This window comes from Chelonia mydas, chromosome 9, assembly GCF_015237465.2.
Source record: "Chelonia mydas isolate rCheMyd1 chromosome 9, rCheMyd1.pri.v2, whole genome shotgun sequence".
Classification (NCBI taxonomy): Eukaryota; Metazoa; Chordata; order Testudines; family Cheloniidae; genus Chelonia; species Chelonia mydas.
This window is the reverse complement of record NC_057855.1, coordinates 98,287,334-98,306,938: the sequence shown is the minus strand read 5'-3', so window position 1 is coordinate 98,306,938 and position 19,605 is coordinate 98,287,334. Positions and strand designations below refer to the sequence as shown.

At 42.8% G+C, this 19,605-nt stretch overlaps 1 protein-coding gene across 4 annotated transcripts in view; it reads left to right on the top strand.

Moving 5' to 3' along the window:
* Positions 1 to 2,729: 2,729 nt before the first annotated feature.
* IL13RA1 (interleukin 13 receptor subunit alpha 1) overlaps positions 2,730 to 19,605 on the top strand; it is a 35,738-nt gene continuing 18,862 nt past the window's right edge. The window contains exons 1-2 of one of the 4 annotated variants that reach the window (XM_043523003.1): positions 2,730 to 2,897; positions 18,068 to 18,225. In XM_043523003.1, coding sequence (XP_043378938.1) covers positions 2,858 to 2,897; positions 18,068 to 18,225 — 198 coding nt within the window. In that variant the 5' untranslated portion in view covers positions 2,730 to 2,857. Of the gene's footprint in view, positions 2,898 to 8,701; positions 8,972 to 9,237; positions 13,669 to 18,067; positions 18,226 to 19,605 lie in introns of those variants that run through there. The other 3 variants (XM_037909023.2, XR_005226788.2, XM_043523004.1) reach the window with 3 other exon arrangements.

The following is a 19,605-nucleotide window of genomic DNA, read 5'->3' as shown; positions in this document are numbered from 1 at the left end:
TTAACGATCTTGCGTAGTTTTGTATCGTCTGCAAATTTTGCCACCTCACTGTTTACCCCTTTTTCCAGATCAGTTATGAATATGTTCAATAGGACTCCTGTTCAGCTAAATTGCTAAGTAATGTGGTGGTGACACCCAGTAATATACAAAAGCTATCTCCAGAGAATTCTAAAATCTAGCTTTCCACCAAGAACATTACCTGTTCCTGGTTCCTCCTCGTTGGAATCCATAATCTAGCACAGGAACTGGGAGCAAACTCACACCTCCGGTGAGCCAGATAGAGGACATTTCACTAAGGCTCACTAAAAGGATTATAGAAAGAGGACAGGAAAAACTAGTGGTACACTCTGCACTTCAGTGAATCTTTTACTTACTGAGCCTGATTCTGCTCTTGTTTATACCAATATAGAACTAGAATATTGTTTTTTAAAGTTAATAGCTATACCACTGTAAAACTTGTCAGAGCAGAATTAGGTCAAATGCGTACTTGTATATACTTCCCACAACCCCAGATTACTATGCTAACCCCCCAAAATGTTGAGCTACTGTAAATATGGTATAGTTCCCCTAGAAATGAGATGACAGCAAACTGACCTCCCTCCTCACCTGGAGAAGATTCAGGAGGGTAGTGATCCAATTTTTGCTGCATCTTGCAGTTACAGATTCTGAGCCCAAAGTCTGTTGTTTTGGAATATATTTACCCTGACTGCCCACTTCAAGTATCTAAAATTAAGGGGCTGGATGGTGATCTCAGCTACTTCAGGGTAAATCTGAAATATACGTAGTTATCCTGGCTTTACAATTGGTGTATCTGAGATCAGAATGAAATCCCATTCTTATTGGATACTTGCAAGCTTGTAACAGCTGATAAAAGTTAGACATAGCTTTTTCTGTGCTGTGTGGCTGGGAAAATGGATCCAGCTCCCATGGGGTTAAGAAAGGAAGCCTGACATTGACAGCATTCAGCAACTGGAGCAACCTTCTGGCAATGCTTCTGCTGGCAGTAATTGCTGGAATTATTTATGCAAGGAATTATCATGACACTAATTTAACCATAAATTAATTTACTAAAGCCAAATGACATTTATACAATCATTCTAAATATGTCTAAAAAGCCTAAATAATAAGCAATTTCCTACACCAAACAGTAACAAAACATTTATAACCATTTGATCAAGATGCTTACAACTGGGCTAAACCCAGGGGTATTTCGATCTACAGTAGTCTGCTCCAACTTGATCAGACATGTATTAGCAATTCACTAGTGGTGTTATTGCCTGTTGCTAACTTAGCTAAAAACCAGGTTTGGGGGCAGTTTAGGGTCATTGCTAGTTCAAATGCACCATTCTTTCTTATTATTAGCTATCCCTGTTAATTGGAGCCGCTACTTCCATCTGTCTTATCAGTTACCTTTTAGGTCCAATTAAGCCATATTCTTTCAAGGCCTTCCCACAAAGGCTAACAAACCTGCACTTTACATAACCTATAAAAATGTGTACATTTAAACTAATTTACCCCTTTATGTCCTACAGTAACCCTTCCTTTCACCCCTCACTCAGCTGGCACATTGCCTCTTCTGGGCCCTCCAGCTGCTGTGGAGCATTCATCAGCTAGGTCACTTTCCGGGACTCCAGGTAACAGTGCTGCACCCAAGACCTGTATTCCCTCGATTAATTGCCTCTGAACCCCCAGGCCTCAACAGTCACACAGCTCCCCAGATGCCATCCCTCTGTATAAAGCTCCTCAAGTTTTGTTTAACCAGTGGAGGTCAGGGAGACGGAGACTATTATCCTTTGTCTCCTTTCTTTCCCTCACTGTCGAGTCTCCTGCTGCCCACAAACAAAGAAGGGAAAGAGACTATAACTGGCTCTACAGAGATATCTCCAAGTCTTGCAAGATCCCTACATAAGCAACCTCTTCAGGGAGGAGACTACAATTGTTTATATGGGTTATGGTCATGGATATTAACAAGGCACCAGCTATTTGTAGTAAATAATATCTATCAAGCATTACTGCAAAATGAATTCAATGGTACTGACTTTTCATCTGGAAACCATACATATACAGGTTATAAAAGCCTATATAGGAAAGATGCTGTCAAAGCCCTCCCTCATCCTGCAAAGACACATGCTTAAAGGATCAGGACCTAAACTAGTAATTAATAACAACTCGTTCCATGTCTGGTTTCTATTGTTATTTTCTCTTACATGCCACTTATTGTAGCAACCAAAACAGAAATTCGGAGGCTTTCTACCAGACTACATTGTAAATTGTAAAACTGGTATATTTTAAAATATAATTTACTCAGAGAGACTAGCTTTTTTGGTAGTTTTACATTTTATACGATTGTACACCCTAACCTGTATTCTTAATTGTCATTGAATTAAATTGTGCAATCTATTCTGTGTGATTTTTGATACGGGGTGCAAGAACATATTTTGAGAACCAAAAGGGTGCAGGCTGTAGTAAAGTTTAAGAACCACTGCTTTAGGATATGACTACACTGTGCATAGACACCTACAGCTGGCCCATGCCAGCTGACTTGAGCTAAGGGGCTGCTTAATTGAGGTGCAGACATTCCCAACTCCCCTCACAAGGTCCTAGAGCCCAGGCCTGAATGTCTAAACCACAGTTAAACAGCTCCTTAGCCTGAGCCCCCTGAGCCCAAGTCAGATGGCACGGGCCAGCCATGGGGTTTAAATTGCAGGGACCTCTCAGCTAGCCCTGTTCTGGAGAGAAGCCCAGCAAGCAGGTGCTGAGAATCAGCCAACTCAGTTGTACGAAACTAGCGATTGGGACTGATTTCCAGCTGAAGGATACAAAGGAGAGCTCCAAACTCCCTAAGAGAGTTGATAGGATGCTTGTTTGCGGTTGTAGTAGCAGAAGGCTGGGAGAAGGTAAGCTAAAGTAGCCATGAACCCATTAGGTAGGGGTGAAGATCAGACCCTTGAGCTACTAAAGGGCCCCACAATCTCACTCAGGAACAAGACTATAGCTTTTTGTTTGTTTGTGTGGTGAGGAATAAACTGAGCCCTGAGAAATAGGCTACAAACTGAACTGTGTATGGCGGAGTGCTTGTTTGTCCCAGGCTAGTGATTGGGTCTACTGGCCTAAATTTCAACAAAGCACAGGAGTAAGGTCATAGTGAGTAATTCAGTGCAAGCAAGTGTGGCTCATAAGTTGAAAGCCACAACAGAAAAAAAACCTACACAATGCATTGCTTAAGTGAGAGATTCAATCTATGAATCTACATCTTTGAAATCCACTGGAGTTATGGAGTCTCTAGAAAGGTGATCAATGGGTAAAATGTTTAACATTGTAGATTTGGCTCATACAAAATTGTTCAATTTGCCTGATGGACTGCTATGGTGTTTAGATGTTGCTTGTAATGATTAGAATTGAGAGCACTGGCTGTTGGGAGTCTGAGGGAGAGCTACTGAGGGTGCAGCAGCAGCTTGGAAAAGAGGTTTCCACTTCAAAAAAAGAAAGTCCTGTTGAAGTTTACAAAAAGAAAAGGAGTACTTGTGGCACCTTAGAGACTAACCAATTTATTTGAGCATGAGCTTTCGTGAGCTACAGCTCACTTCATCGGATGCATACTGTGGAAACTGCAGAAGACATTATATACACAGAGACCATGAAACAATACCTCCTCCCACCCCACTCTCCTGCTGGTAATAGCTTATCTAAAGTGATCATCAAGTTGGGCCATTTCCAGCACAAATCCAGGTTTTCTCACCCTCCGCCGCCCCCCCCTCCCCCCCCACAAACTCACTCTCCTGCTGGTAATAGCCCATCCAAAGTGACCACTCTCTTTACAATGTGTATGATAATCAAGGTGGGCCATTTCCAGCACAAATCCAGGTTTTCTCACCCCGCCCCCCCCCACCCCCACAAACTCACTCTCCTGCTGGCAATAGTTCATCCAAACTGACCACTCTCCTTACAATGTGTATGATAATCAAGATGGGCCATTTCCAACATAAATCCAAGTTTAACCAGAACGTCTGGGGGGGGGCGTAGGAAAAAACAAGGGGAAATAGGCTACCTTGCATAATGACTTAGCCACTCCCAGTCTCTATTTAAGCCTAAATTAATAGTATCCAATTTGCAAATGAATTCCAATTCAGCAGTTTCTCGCTGGAGTCTGGAGTTGAAGTTTTTTTGTTGTAAGATAGCGACCTTCATGTCTGTGATTGCGTGACCAGAGAGATTGAAGTGTTCTCCGACTGGTTTATGAATGTTATAATTCTTGACATCTGATTTGTGTCCATTTATTCTTTTACGTAGAGACTGTCCAGTTTGACCAATGAACATGGCAGAGGGGCATTGCTGGCACATGATGGCATATATGAGAAAACCTGGATTTGTGCTGGAAATGGCCCAACTTGATGATCACTTTAGATAAGCTATTACCAGCAGAAGAGTGGGGTGGGAGGAGGTATTGTTTCATGGTCTCTGTGTATATAATGTCTTCTGCAGTTTCCACAGTATGCATCCGATGAAGTGAGCTGTAGCTCACGAAAGCTCATGCTCAAATAAATTGGTTAGTCTCTAAGGTGCCACAAGTACTCCTTTTCTTTTTGCGAATACAGACTAACACGGCTGTTACTCTGAAACCTGTTGAAGTTTGTTACTACCTTGCCTGACTACTCTAACAATGGCTTGGTTTTGTTTAAGGAAAACAACATGGCCCAATTTTGTTACCTTTATTCACCTTGATGTAGTACTTTGCTATGCATGTTAAAAAAAAATAATTGTTTTCAGTGGGACTATTCATGCAGTAAGGCAGTACTCAGCATGAGTAAGAATGGTGGAATTTGGTCTTCAGTAACATCTTTATTGTCTTACTGAAACACAAACTATTACTTTCATGAGGGTATTTAATCCAATCAAAATATTTGTATATTCTGAATTCTTCTCTTCAGGATTTATGCTGCCTTTGATGTGCTGGCATTCCTGCTGGGATTTACACATGTACAATGAGCAGAAACATTAGAGGTGGGGCTGGTAGTACCTCCTATTAAGGCTACTCAACATTTACTTACCCTTATAAAAGCCTGGTTTGGCTTGCTTATAGCTTTACCAAACTTATAGGCAGGGTACTATGGAAAATAGAGTATCAAAATGTGTATAGAGCTGAATTAAACCTGCACAGGCAATCTTACTTTAACATTTCCTCACTTTTGGGTGCTTGACTTTGCAAATTAATAATATTCTTTTAAAATAGGGTGATGGTTTTTTCCCCATGTAATACACATTCTATCCTACAAACTGCAAGAACAGGCTGAATTTATAATTAATCATACAGTGATAACTGTACAATAAAATGAAATATAGCAATTTACTTTGGACAGAAACAACTGTTGGGCTTTTTGGCCCTTGGGGAAGGAGAACATAAAGAATGTATGGAGCCAAATTCATTGCTAGGGTAATTCTACTGTGGACAATATAGTGACATGGGATGAATTAAAGTCCGTGTGCCTGGGAAGAGACAACAAGAGGAAAGAAAACAAAAGAGAAAAATTAGAGTCAAAACTGAGGGAGGAGGGGGAAAGAGCTAGAAAATAAAAGAAAAACAGTCTACCAGGAATAGTGTTTCATGGTAGTCCCACAAAACCACCTCTGACTCTAGTAGAGCTTATAAATGTGTCCAAGAAGACTGTCAGCGGTGAGAGAGGAGGAGGCTGGGAAGGGAAATGCAGGGATTTATTCCAGGAATTGAAACCACAAGAGGCCGGACAGGAGTCAACACCAAGGAGACCCAGGAATCTGAAGTCTCAGATTAGAGAGTAATGAATGTGGGAAGGGACGTGACTGCCATCAAATACGTGGGAGAGTAGGAAAGCACGGTATGTTGTTGGAGCAGAGAGGAATGCAACATTCTGGGAGCTGGGTTGAGAAAATAAATGCAACAAAGATCTGGGAGGCAGGACAGAGGGTCGAGGACTGGAGTAATCTGTGATGCTGTTGCTGCTCTGAGAAAGAGTGAGTGGATGGGGGGTGGGGGAAAGCAGAAGTGAGAAACTATACAGTGTAGTGCTGAGTAAGGGTGGAGACTGGGAGGCTGCCATATAGCTCAGGATCAAGCCCTTGTGCTGTAGTTCCAGAAGCTCTGCGCCAGCAGGCATTGAGTGCCCTGTCAGAAACCTAGCAGTGAAAGCCTGACACATGTTCCAGTGTGTGTAAATTAAGCGACAGTGTTTCTATTTTGCTTGTCTTGGATACCATTTTACAGAGGTTAGGAGGTTCCCTACACCTGCTTCTTTTGTTATCCCACAACAATTTAAAAAAAAAACTCAGAGGAAAAATGCACTATTAAAACAGCATATTCCACACCCTGGAAGAATAGGGTCAGCTTCCCTTTTCCCAAAATGGCTGTGAACTCTAATGAATACTTGCAAAACTCTTCAGCCGGGAAGTTGAGTAAGTCAGACTACAGAATGTTAGTTTTACAGGTTTAGGAACAAGGAGAATTTTAGCTAATTCACTCTTAGGTCCACCAGCAGTTTAAAATTATTACCCAAAGTTCTGTATGGGCTAGACTTTTATCATTTGTCTTGTGGTAACACCGAGCACATTAGATTGCTAGTTACTACACAAACAACACAAAAAATGGTTCTTGTCCCACAGAGTTTACAATCTCCTTTAGTTCTAATCTCATGTGTGTTCAAGGTGTAAATCAGGAATAACTCTCAAAGTCAGTGGAATTATACTGAGGCAATACTGGTGTAAGTAGGGCCTGGGCTACTCCTAAAATTTAGGTTGACCTAGCTACATGACAGGGCTGTGAAATGTTGTGCCCTGAGCATCACAGTTAGGGTGACAAGTTTCAGAGTAGCAGCCATGTCAGTCTGTATTCGCAAAAAGAAAAGGAGTACTTGTGGCACCTTAGAGACTAACCCCCAGGGTAGACATTCCTATATCCACAGAAGGATTCTTCTGTCAACCTAGCTGCTGCCTCTTGGAGAGCTGGGTTACTTACATTGATAGACAAACTCCTGCCATCAATATAGGAAGCACCTGCACTATGGCGGCACAGCTGTGGGACTGTAGCTGAAGTGGCTGTGCATATGCTAAGAATAGAATCAGGCCCTCTTATTGCAAGGGGCTTGTGAAGTCAGGCCAGCCTAACACCTGGTGTAGATGTGGCTAGGTCAGTGGAATTCTTCTGCTGTCGTAGGAACCATCCTTCTGAAAGCTAAATAACTACATTGATGGAAAAAATCTTTTGTGTTGCGGTCAAAGCATCTACACTGTGGTGCGACAGCTGCAGGCTGTAGCTGTAGCATAGGGTCTGAACGCTGAAGCAGAGGTTAGGTGTCTGTGGACCGTTAGAAAGTCTGCCTAACACCTTGTCAATATAGGAACTCTCAGGAAAGTTAATGTGAATCAGCTACAGGTGTGGAGTCACCGGGTATAAGGAGTAACTAGTTTAGTCCTGAATGAGATTAGCCATATGGTTTAACATGCTTTAATTTACGTGGATTGACTTCACATCTTTAGTTGACTCTGGTTACATTTCCTGCCTGTCCCTGTGTAGACATGACCTAAGGGTTTGTAGTAGTGGGTCGGTATGAGGAAAAATGTTTGTAGTACAAGGTGGGTAGTAAGATGGGGGGGCGGGGGTGGAAAATAAAATGAATTTGCAGTAGTGGGTGGACAAGATAAATTCTAGGGTCTCTGAGGGTATGATGGATACCTCTAGTGCTGGATTTCTAAAAGGGGGGCTGTAGTGGGAGGTGGCCATAAGGGGCCATACGATATGCAGGAGCAGAGACGACTGGCAGAGTGGCCAGGCTGGTGGGTGGGCCGGGGGGTGTGGACGGGGGCTGATGGCCGGGCTCGGGGCGGCTGACGGGCCTGGGGGCGGCTGAGGGGGCCGGGCCGGGGGGTGTGGACGGGGACTGGTGGGCGGGCTCGGGGGGGCTGGGGCGGGAGGGGGTGGTGGTGGCCGGGGCGGCAGAAGGGGTTGGGTGTGTGGGGCGGGATTGGGGCAGCAGTGGCAGGGCCGGGGGGTGTGGGGAGGGGGCTCTGGGCGGCAGCCCTGTGGGGCGGGCTCGGGGCGGCTGAGGGGGCCGGGCCGGAGGGTGAGGGGACGGGGACGGGGGGCGGCAGCCCTGAGGGCGCCTGGGGGTGTGGGCCGGTGAGCGGCAGCCCTGTGGGGCGGGCTCGGGGCGGCTGAGGGGGCCGGGCCGGGCCGGCGGCTGAGGGGGCTGGGGGACGGGCTCGGGGCGGCTGAGGGCGCCGGGCCGGGGGCTGAGGGGACGGGGACGGGGTCGGGGGGCGGCAGCCCTGAGGGCGCCTGGGGGTGTGGGCCGGTGAGCGGCAGCCCTGTGGGGCGGGCTCGGGGCGGCTGAGGGGGCCGGGCCGGGGGCTGAGGGGACGGGGCTGGGGGGCGGCAGCCCTGAAGGCGCCTGGGGGTGTGGGCCGGTGAGCGGCAGCCCTGTGGGGCGGGCTCGGGGCGGCTGAGGGGGCCGGGCCGGGGCGGGCCGGCGGCTGAGGGGGCTGGGGGGCGGGCTCGGGGCGGCTGAGGGCGCCGGGCCGGGGGCTGAGGGGACGGGGCCGGGGGGTGTGGGCCGGTGAGCGGCAGCCCTGTGGGGCGGGCTCGGGGCGGCTGAGGGGGCCGGGCCGGGGGCTGAGGGGCCGGAGCCGGGGGGCGGCAGCCCTGAGGGGACGGGGGCGGGGGCCAGGCTGGGGGCGCTCAGAGGGCAGAGGTGGCTGGGCCGCTGGCCCGCCCCCCCTTTCCCGGCGGAGGCCGCTCCCTTCCCGGCTCGGGTTACCTGGGCGGGCCGCCGCGCGCCTCTTCCCGTCTGGCCCGTCCCCGCAGCGCTGGGAAGCGGGGCGGCGGCGGCGGCGGCGCTGCCGGACGCGGACATGGGCGCTGCGGTCCCCGCCGGAGCCCGGCTCTTCCTCGCCCTGACGCTCTGCCTCGCGGCCGGGGCCGCGGAGCCCGAGGGGCGGCCAGCAGGTGCGGAGCGGGGGGGGGCGCGGGGCCGGGGCGAGGCGGGCAGCCTGGGGGGCCGCGCTGGAGGGGCCGGCGGGGCGGCCCGGGGCCGAGGGGGGATATGGCGGGGGCGTGGGGCGGGGCCGCCGGCCGCTGCGGGGGCTGCAGCTGGCGGGTCACCGCGGTCACTGTTCCCCGGGCGCCCGGCCGGCCCCTTGCCTTGCTGCCCGGGCGCGGCGGTGCCTGCCCCCCCGCTCCTCGTTCACACCGGGCGTGTCACGTCGCTTGCCTCCGGGCCGGGAGCTCTCTTCGGCGGGATCGTTCCCAGGGCTGCAGCCCAAGTCAGCGCCCGCACCTGGGCGGGATCGGGGCCATCCGTCTCCCTCTTTTGAAATAAATTTAAAAAAAAAAACAACAACCTTGCAACCTGGTCAGCCGTTCCTAATCCGTTTAATCCCGCCAGCTACACGCGTGTGGTCCTGCAAATCTTTACTACTGCAAGTATTTTTGTTCCTGTACAACTCTTTGTAAAGACAGGAGGTAGTTGCTGTTTGCAGGATTAGTCGCGATATTTCTTTCAGGGTGTGATCATTAGATTGCACCTTCCCTTCAAATAACTTGGACTTTTCAGCCGAAACCGCCTGTAGATCGTGCAGATTTTGAGTGATGTGCAATCTGAATTAGGATTTCAGACCCTCTGCTTCCTATATCATAAAATAGTGAGGAGAAATTTAAGATTCTGATCTTCCTTCCTTTATGATGGTATTTCAAAAGAACCCTAACATATCTGACAGATTTCAGAGTAGCAGCCGTGTTAGTCTGTATTCGCCAAAAGAAAAGGAGGGCTTGTGTGGCACCTTAGAGGCTAACAAATTTATTTGAGCATGAGCCTTTGTGAGCTACTTCATTGGTCCGATGAAGTGAGCTGTAGATCACGAAAGTTTATGCTCAAATAAATTTGTTAGTCTCTAAGGTGCCACAAGTCCTCCTTTACTTCTAACATATCTGGTGGCTTTAAACTGTATCTCAAATTTCTGTGGCTGCAGCCACAACCACCGTAAAATAAAAACACTTTTCTAAAAATTTCAAACCTGCTTCTCTTGGAAGTAGCACCAAAGTTTACTTAAATTGAAAGAATTAAAGAAAAAAACTGTTCGTTTATTCAGCACCCTGGTTCTTTACTTTGTGCATTTGATACTATTTTCTGTATAGTTCGTTTCCCATTGCTTTTTCTGAAGCAGGGTGCTCACACAGTAACAGGGAAAACAAGGTTTTTTAAAATTATTTTAGCTTTCTCAGATTAATAGGAAAATACAGCTGTAAACCCACAAAATCAGCAAAGAAAGATTTGAGAACAAGTGTCTGAATCTACCTCTAATTGGGGGATTTTTTTAAAGTGTCTAGAATTTCATGTTGACTGTCCCTTTAACTAAAGAAATTCAGTGGAAAAACGTTGTGAATGTAATGTGACTGAAAATGTAAATGAAAATTAAACAATCTAAATTGTAAAGGATTTCCTATTTACATAGGATGAGTGTAAATACTTAGTCAAAAGACCACATGCTTAAATGTATGTAGAGACTACATTCGATCCCAGTGATGATCCCTGTGTTTGCTTTTCCATCAGAATTTTTTTCTTATTAACAATCTGAAAAGTAAGTGTGTGTATGTGTGTGTGGTAAATACAAAGGAATAAAATTCAGGAGTAAATTCCATTATATAATTTTAATTCTAAATAACTTAATTAGTTCTTATCTTCCGTGTGGGATGTTAGCCTTATATGTAGATTATTTACTATACTAACTCATTGGAGTACTGCAAGTTGCTTGTAAGTAGGGACCTGTATGCCAAGGTGGAGCCCAGCTGAAGTCATTAAAGCCTCAGATGTTAGATAAGGATAATTTTGGTGGAGTGCAGAGGGAGGGAGGCAGAGGTTCAATATTTAATCAAGCTGTATTTAGTATAAATGGTGGTATTTCTGATATTGGGGAGTTAAATATTGGAAACAAAAGTACATCAGTGAATCAGTCCCTGCTACAGTTAATCTTCCTGGAGGTCTTACTGATGAGATCGATAGATAGATCTTGAGCAAAAATAAAATACTTCTCTTTAGGTTTTTGAAATGAAAAAAATCTTGGTCTTTGAATTGAGCCATTGATTTTCTTTTCCTATTATTGTAAACTTTTTTCAGCTCAAAGGGGTGCCGTTTTAATTGTCACTAAATCACTGTGCACACCTCTGGAAGAGTGGAAATAATGAATAATTATATATTTTTTTAAATATAATGTATTGTTCTCCTTGAGAGTGTTGGAATCCCCTCACGATTATTGATAAGTACTTATCTTTGATCTACTTCTTCTTTCACTTTCATAATTACTGTTAGGCTGCCATTACCAGCTAATCTAATATTAATCTATCAGACTTTCTATAGTAATTTATTTAAATTAGATATCTTAATTGTATCCTCAAAAACAACAAGGAGTTCGGTAGTCTTTTTGTGATAAGACTAACATGGCTACCCCTTGATGATTGATTTTTATCACGTATATTTAAATCATGATTTACCAAACTAATATTAACATTGGGTGCCACCTGTATGTAATAGTATGTATTAATATTGAATCAGGTTGGTTATTTTCTACTTGATTTTTAACACTTTAGTGTGGAGTGAAGTAAAATCCCATTAAATCATTAAGTTGCTAAATGAAGAAAAATTTATGAGTAGAAACACAGTTTTGCAGAGATATTGGTTACTTTTACTTTTGTATTATGGTATTTAGCCAGAGAGAGCAATAAGGAAAGAGAGGCCATGAAAAAGGCATGGAGATCCCAGGCATGTATTTATATGTATTTTATAAGTTAGATCCTTTCAGCTAAAGCTGATCTGCTTATCAAACTGAGGATGGTAATTGGGATGATGCAGAAATAAAACATCACAATGGGGACTGAATTTAAAAGCAGAGGTTTCTATTAAGTAAACCATCCTGCTGTGTTATCCACCAGCTCTGGGGTTCTAAATAATCTTGCACCCATCACATGTCCTGAGATGTGGCTCCAAAATGGAAGCTTCCAAACCATACCAATATTCGAGAGGAACATGTTTGCTTGCCCAATCTAGTGTTTGATCATAAAGCTGTCATGCATCCCTGTTTCCTTCCCCCCCTCCCCCCAACCATACCTGATCCTGTCAAAGTCAGATTCAGGACTCCCATAATTTGTCAGACCACTCTGTTTATTAGCAAAGCGCTTTGCCAATGCACCCAGATATGTGAGCCCCTCTCTAAGGCTCAAGCTAACTTATTTATACAGATAAGCCAAAGCCAATTTAACATAAGAGACAAAAGGAAGCAGAAACTGACAAATATACATACATAACTTATTTGCATGCTAACGTTTACCAATCTCCTAGCTCAGTAGGAGCTCTAAGTTAATTAGTTTGAGGACCCATTGTCTCACACTCCTTAATGTTTCTCTTTCTGACAACTATATTTCAACAAACCTTTCAAGTAGCATTTCTTTAATGAATTATAATTTCAATATAATTCATTCTACTTTCACAGTCCCAAACTAGCATCCAGACTTTGGGAAAGGAACGTACGCTACTCAGCTTTTACCAGAAATTAAATGCACATAGAAATGTAACTTAGAATTTTTTGACGACTAATGCAAGTATTTTGCATCAGAATTTAACTATGCTTTACATGGAATAGGTCCAAATTCATAAAAGTTGAAAAGATTGTGGTAATTGCTGTTCAAACCACTGTCTGGCTGATATTTTAATAATAAAAGTAATGAGCAGAACTTGAGTAATCACCGAAGGGGTGTATTCTGTACATGCTTTTTACATCTAAGCCATTTTTTCTTCAGAGGTTGACGTAAAAGCATGAGACCTGAAAATTACTTTGGAAGTTTTAGGTTAAATTAGTTATGCTAATAAGACTTAGTCAAGGTTTATATCTTGCAAACACAATTTCAGCTTCAGGCAGTGTGAAATAGTTGTATGTGAATTTAAAATACCTAAAATTAAGCTTTACTAAAAGGAAAGCTGTAGAATTTTAAAAGGAGTGTCTATTAAAGTTCTTAGCTTGGAATTATTTAAAGACACCTTGGGGTGCGCCCCAAAAAACATGCCTCCTGTGCTGGTTGCAGTTTATTTTAGGGGCTTAATTCTGCAAATACTTCAAGATGTGATACTACTGTAGAAAGTCATATTGAAAGACTTAACTAGAACTACTAATTGATTTAGTGAGATCACACTCAGTAGTGAATGTTTTCAGAACAGAGCCCCAATAGGGCATGTCTGCTACCTTCTTGTGGCATCCCCCATAAGCAGTGCAAAGGGAAAAGAAAGCAAACAAAATGTGGAACAGGCTAACGTTGTAAGCCACATTCAGCCTGAAAGGGCCATTTTCCAATGGGGTCCCTTTCAGGGCCAGCACCGCAAACCCTAGCACTAGGGTCGGTTCTCAAGATGCTGTGTTCCAATATTGAGGGGATGTCAACAGCAAAGTTACAAACTCCACCTACATACAAACCTTGAAGCACATGTAATTTTGCTTCAGGAGATGCACTCTACCACTGATGTGCAAGTTTCAGTTCCAGGCTACACTGTCATGGCTCATCACCATTGCAGTCAGTATGGGATGACATCTTATGTTAGAGAAGAGCTGTCCACTGTCACAGTATCAACATCTGGTCCAAATGCCATCGCAGGAATCGAGGTGAATGAGTTTGCACTAATTATCTACAAGCCTCCATCAGCTAACTGGCCAGCCTCTACTCCACTCACCTTTCCAAGTCTTTTCATTTACTGTGGTCTGCTGGGGTTACCCTGAAAACAATGCAGATGGAGAGAATCTAATGGAATGGGCATCAGTCACTGACCTATAACTCCTCTATGATCCAAGGCAAACCCCCAGCTTTCACAGTAGGAGATAGGCTACAGGCTCTTCACCCAAAATCACCTTTTCATCTTCCAGGCAAATGCCTCCAGTGGTCAAAGAGCAGAAAGTATTTGAAGCTTTTCTGAAATCTCAGCATCTGTTGTCCTTGACCACCACAGGCTTGCTGACATTAACAACAAACAGTTTACAGAAGGCCTGATGGAATTTTCAGAAAGCTTGGTGGGAGGTCTTTCAAGCAGAACTAGATACATTTATAAGCAAACTGGCCCCCGCACCCGGGATCCCTAGGGAGGGCTCTGTCCACCATTACAGATTTTTTTTTTTCTGAGAACCCCCGATACATTTCACGAACCTCCAAGTGTTCATAAACCCCAGTTTGGGAACCACTGCTCTACATAAGATTGAAGGGACACTCAGCCAGGACGCACACGCTCTGGCCACTTCCCTTGGTCAGTGGAGACTTCCAGTAACTGAGTCTAAGATGGCAGCCCCAACCTTCCAGCTGAAGGATCGCCTGGCTAACTGACCCCTTGCAGTCTGTGGTGAGGCTCGCGCCCTCCCTTTCCAGCCAGTTCTCACTTATTTAGGAGCTGGCAGCCTGAGCTCCGTGACCATGACTTCCTGGCGGAACAAGTTTAAGCTTTGTTGTAGTTGTGCGTTGTTTGCCTGGACTGCTCAAGACCTGAATGCTTGTGGGAGGAACTCTTTATTGAGTTGGCTTCTTAAAAACTTTCATGCTGGTTCACGTCTTGTACTCCTGGATGAAACATGTAGGAGGCTTAATCCAAGTGATATGAGCTACAGAAGTGAAATCTTGGAAGAGTGTTGCCATTTACATAATGTAATAAAATTAATAATGATAAATAATGTAATAATTGTGTGTAATAAGCAGGGTGGATTTGATTTAAATCACTAGTCAGGAAGACTCGATTTAATCATGGATTTCTACTTAAAAGTGCATTCTTGTTGGTTGTTATAACCTCAATACATATTCTTCACAACTCAGAGATAGATGTAGGTTTCATTCTTAAAAGGTACACACTATACATTTTAAAGTGATTTTATTTTGAAAACTTTTCAGATTAGTTTTACAGCTGTATCAGAAAATGAAGGATTGTTTGGTTATTTCATTTACCAAAGTTAATTGAAGCAGATATTTATGAAGTCACTGGGAGGTGAACTATCTCCAATTCAACAGATTAATCATTAATATTTGGAGGATTTTCTTGCTATGCTGCATTAGGAGGAGAACATCACCAGACCAACATTTAAATTGTTTTATTTAACTAAAACAACAACATTATGTATTCTGGATTTTTTTCTTCAACAGCAAACCTACAATATTTTAACAAAACAAGGATATGAATTTTTGAATTTAGTTAAGCGTTCAAGTTTTTTAGAATCAGGTTTGTTTTTGTTAAAATTGTTAACTAAAATAGTTAAATGAAATTTTTTAAAAAAACAAAACAAAAATTAAATCGACTACGTCAGCCAGGTCAACATGAGAAACTTAAAATATTGGCTTCTGCAGCTAACAGTCGTCTTCACCTTCATTTTCCTGTTTGTTCATAATCTGGCAAAGAAAAACAAGCTCTCCTGCATTTTCAGGCCCAAACGATTTCTCAATTTGGAATGAATTAATCCAAAGGAAGAAAATAGTCTTTCTACACCTGCAGAAGAAGCTACTGCTGTTAAAAGTGAGATTATCACGTCAACGGTCTCTGAATCCAAGTGCTTGAGTGACTTCCACCAGTTCAATGGTGTGACTTTCTTTAAAACGTCATCAGCAAACATATATTTCTTGAATGGTTCTTATTCCGAAACTGGGTCTCTTTTATGGCCTGCTGCTATTATAGGTTTTTCCCTTCTAGTGAGAGAATGTTATGGTAGATCTCAAATCAATGGAGGCTACACTCAAGACTTCTGGAATATGCTGCTCAAACAGTTTCACTTTTGTTTCTACTGCATGTCCCTCTCTTCTTACATTTATCTCTTCTCCTTATCTAGATCTATTCCGCACCCAACAATCTTCTATTCATTGAACTTTCTGAAACTTTGCACTTTTAGGGAGAGATAAGGGAGTGACTCTGTACACAAATTTGCAGAGGGACAATAGGGTTGAGGTCTGTTGTTTCTCACCTCTATATATTTATTTATTTTAAAACATTTTTGCTGTTAACAGGCCCGTTATCTCTGGAGACAAATCCACAGTTTGAGAACAGCAAAACTAAGCCTCTCTGATGGTATCTTCTAGACTGAGCACTGAGTCCCATTGGGTAGATAGAAAGATTAACCTAAATAATCTATACAGAAGCCTCTGGAACCTCATAAAATGGGGTCCGTAATCCATGGACTATTGGAACTCATTTACAAAACTTTTTTCTTAAACATTACATGAATATATTGTCTCATACAATAGAATTAGAATTTATAATCCCAATTCCATGATGAGATATCTTGGAGCTAAAATGTATCTTTATCTTTAGATAGGTTTTTTCCTCCAAAAGCATTTTATCAAAAAAATCTGATATAAATAAAAAAAAATCAGATTTTTTTTTATTGATTTTTATCCATCCTGGTAATAGGCGTGTCATAAAAAAACAAATTATTTCCAAGATCACTGCTTCTATAATTTATGCTCAGGTAAGGGAGGAAATCCCTGGAAATATTCATTTTTAGGAGGGGGTTTGTGAGATTCGATATTTTCGTGAAAGGGGTTCATGGGTGGTTAATGTTTGGGAACCACTCTTCTGAGGGGTAGTAGTGTGCTACTAGCCTATGCCAGCAGTAAATTATTTCTTATCGCACCCTGGTCCTACCTATTGTGCACTTGAGTTAAAGATCAGGTGAATCCATGGAAGGTAAAGTTTTTAATGCCCTCTTACTCACTAAGGTGTGTGTAAAGTCCAAGCCACAATCTACCCCAAAGGTTGTAATTTGAAAGACTAATTTTTTGAAATTAAAACTACTGGATTATGTCTCTAAACACAAAATAGGTATCTGTTAATACACACAACTTTGTTCTGAAGCACTTAGGGTTACTATAAACTCACAAAAGGCTCCAAATAAAAACTTCAGCCACCTGCCAGGACATATTCTCTGTTCCTTTGCCTGCAATCGCATCCCTTGTTACCGTAACTACTGTATGCCACACACTGCAGCCTTAACGTTGTCTCCCCTTCTGCCTTTGTGTACCCAGCACTTTCCCAGATTAATTTGTCCCATACTAGTAATTGTGGATGTTTGGTGTAGTAGTTGGTTATGTTGGGAGACAGTGACTTGGCAAAGGGTTGTTTGTAGAAGAGCATGTAGGCTAGCATCTCGAAGGGGTAGAATGAAGGTAGCTGTGCTATATGGTAGTTTTAGGTGAAGGAGTAAAGGATATGGACTGTTAGGTAGCGTCACTTTTGTTTCTTCGCTTTTCTAGACTTGTTAGGCATGTGTTTTTGTAGCAACCATAATTGCCTCTGCTTTTGTTTAATCCGATGGCTGGATGTTGGATGGGCAGACCTGTGAGGGTAAGGACAGAGAATAGTTCATCTGTCAGCCTCTGTGCAAACACTCTCACATCAGCAGCCATCCATAAGCCCTTCGCTGATGCCAAATAAAATCTGACCAAAAAATGTAATTCCTGATGGAGAAGGTTTTGTGTGCACCTGCCGACCCAGTCAGCCAGTATGATTTGGGGAAGTAAGAGGAAGCATTGATTGGGCAAATATTTCAGTTGTGTTGCTTTACAGTTAGTGTGAACCATTGTAAAGACAGGATTTTTTTTAATCAAATGACTTTTTAAAAATATACTGGGTTTTATTTATCCTTTATTTTAGGAGGGTTGTGAAACTGAAGCAGATTTACATTTTAAATCATTGTAATATAAACCTCTTAGGATTTCAGCTTCATTACATGAAACTTAAAACATTTTCTGACCAGCTTTAATTTTTTATTTTCCACAGACTTGACTTTACTTTTTTATTTTTGGGGGGAAGAGGGGGTCAAAATGTGAGAGTTTCCAGCTGAAAACTTGATTTTCATTTTTTGACCAGAAAGGGTGGGTTCTTTTTCAAGATAACTGTCAGCTTTTGGTGGAACATTTCATTTAATTAAAATGAAATTTCTGTCGAAATAGTCCTGATGGAAAATTTTTCGCCAGTGTTAATTAAATTACTTAGAGCACCCATGAAGTATTTATTTAGAACTTTTTCCTTTGCTTTTATAGGAAGAAAAGTTCTCCCACCTCCATCCAACCTGCATTATTCATTTGGCCAGCTCTGTAAACTGAAATGGACATGGAATCCCCCAGAGGGCATGAACAGTGGCTGTGATCTAGAATATTGCAGTGAAATTTTGATTAATGGCATCCCACAAGAAAACAGAGTACGTTTTGTTGTTGTTTTTGTTTTGTTTTTTCCCCAGCTCTTTGAATTCCACAATATTCCAGTAAATGTTTATTCTTACAATGAAAGGAAATAAAATTACCTGTAACTGTTCTTAGATGTTATACACTTTATAATGGATCTGCATACTTGGAGGTCGTTTGCAGGGCTGTGCGAATAACTAGTTTAGATTTGGTGGCCAAACGAGGGGGTAAAAATTATCTTGACTTTACCAGAAACAAACCAAAAATTTCGACAAAACAATTAAAAAAAATTATTGATGGATTTTTACCTTTTTTTAATAAAATGGAAGTAAATTTTGAAATGAAAAGTTTAATTTGAAAATGTTACTTTTTTTAATTCGAAACAATATATTGACTTTTTAGCGTCTTTTTCACAGAAATAATTTGGTGAAATCAACACAATTACAAAATATTTTGGTTTCAGAGTAGCAGCCGTGTTAGTCTGTATTCGCAAAAAGAAAAGGAGTACTTGTGGCACCTTAGAGACTAACAAATTTATTTGAGCATAAGCTTTCGTGAGCTACGGCTCACTTCATGGGCTGCATTCAGTGGAAAATATGAAGTGAGCTGTAGTTCACGAAAGCTTATGCTAAAATAAAAATATTTTGGTTGACCCAAGTAAACGCTTTTTGGTGTGTGGGGGGGGAGAAATTAGAGAGGGTTTGGTCTGAAAAAATCTCACCTGCTGCAGATATGATGTCATGATGGGTTGTGGAATATTCAGAGCTCAAAAGCAGTAGCCCGCCTCATTCTTGAGCAGGGTACTTTAGTAGTAATTCACAGACAGCATAATAGAAAAGACTCATGCATCCATTAAATTAAGTATTCTTTTTAAAGGTACTTTTAACCAATACATACCAAACTGTCTTCATCTTCAAGCTACACAAAACTGGGTTTCCTGAAAGGGTCCTGTACCCTGACTCTGAACCCCTCAAAGTGGGCTCCGAGTCCAGAAGAGAGACATCAGTCGTCATCTTAGGTTAGATAGTCATATACTTCCAAATTATAACAAACTTTACTTTTTTCCTGAACTGCCCCCAAGTGACTGTGTCTTGGATGTAGTCAAACCTGATATGATGCAAGTCCTCCAGGCCCGGAGAGGATGCTTCATGGAGACACTCTGTGATTACTGAACGTTATTGCTGAACATTATTGCTGTGACAGCTGCCAAGTCCAGGATATCCTGCTCCTTTTAAGGGAAAGCAGTTCATAAATTTGTTTTGTGGCTGCGGTTTTTGCGTTCTGATCTGCTGTATTTGGAATGTTAATGGCTGTTTGACTCCCTACCTGTTCAATGATTGTTTGCTTATATGCACCTTTTTTTCTGTTGTTACTCTGGCATGGGCTTTGAGTGTTTT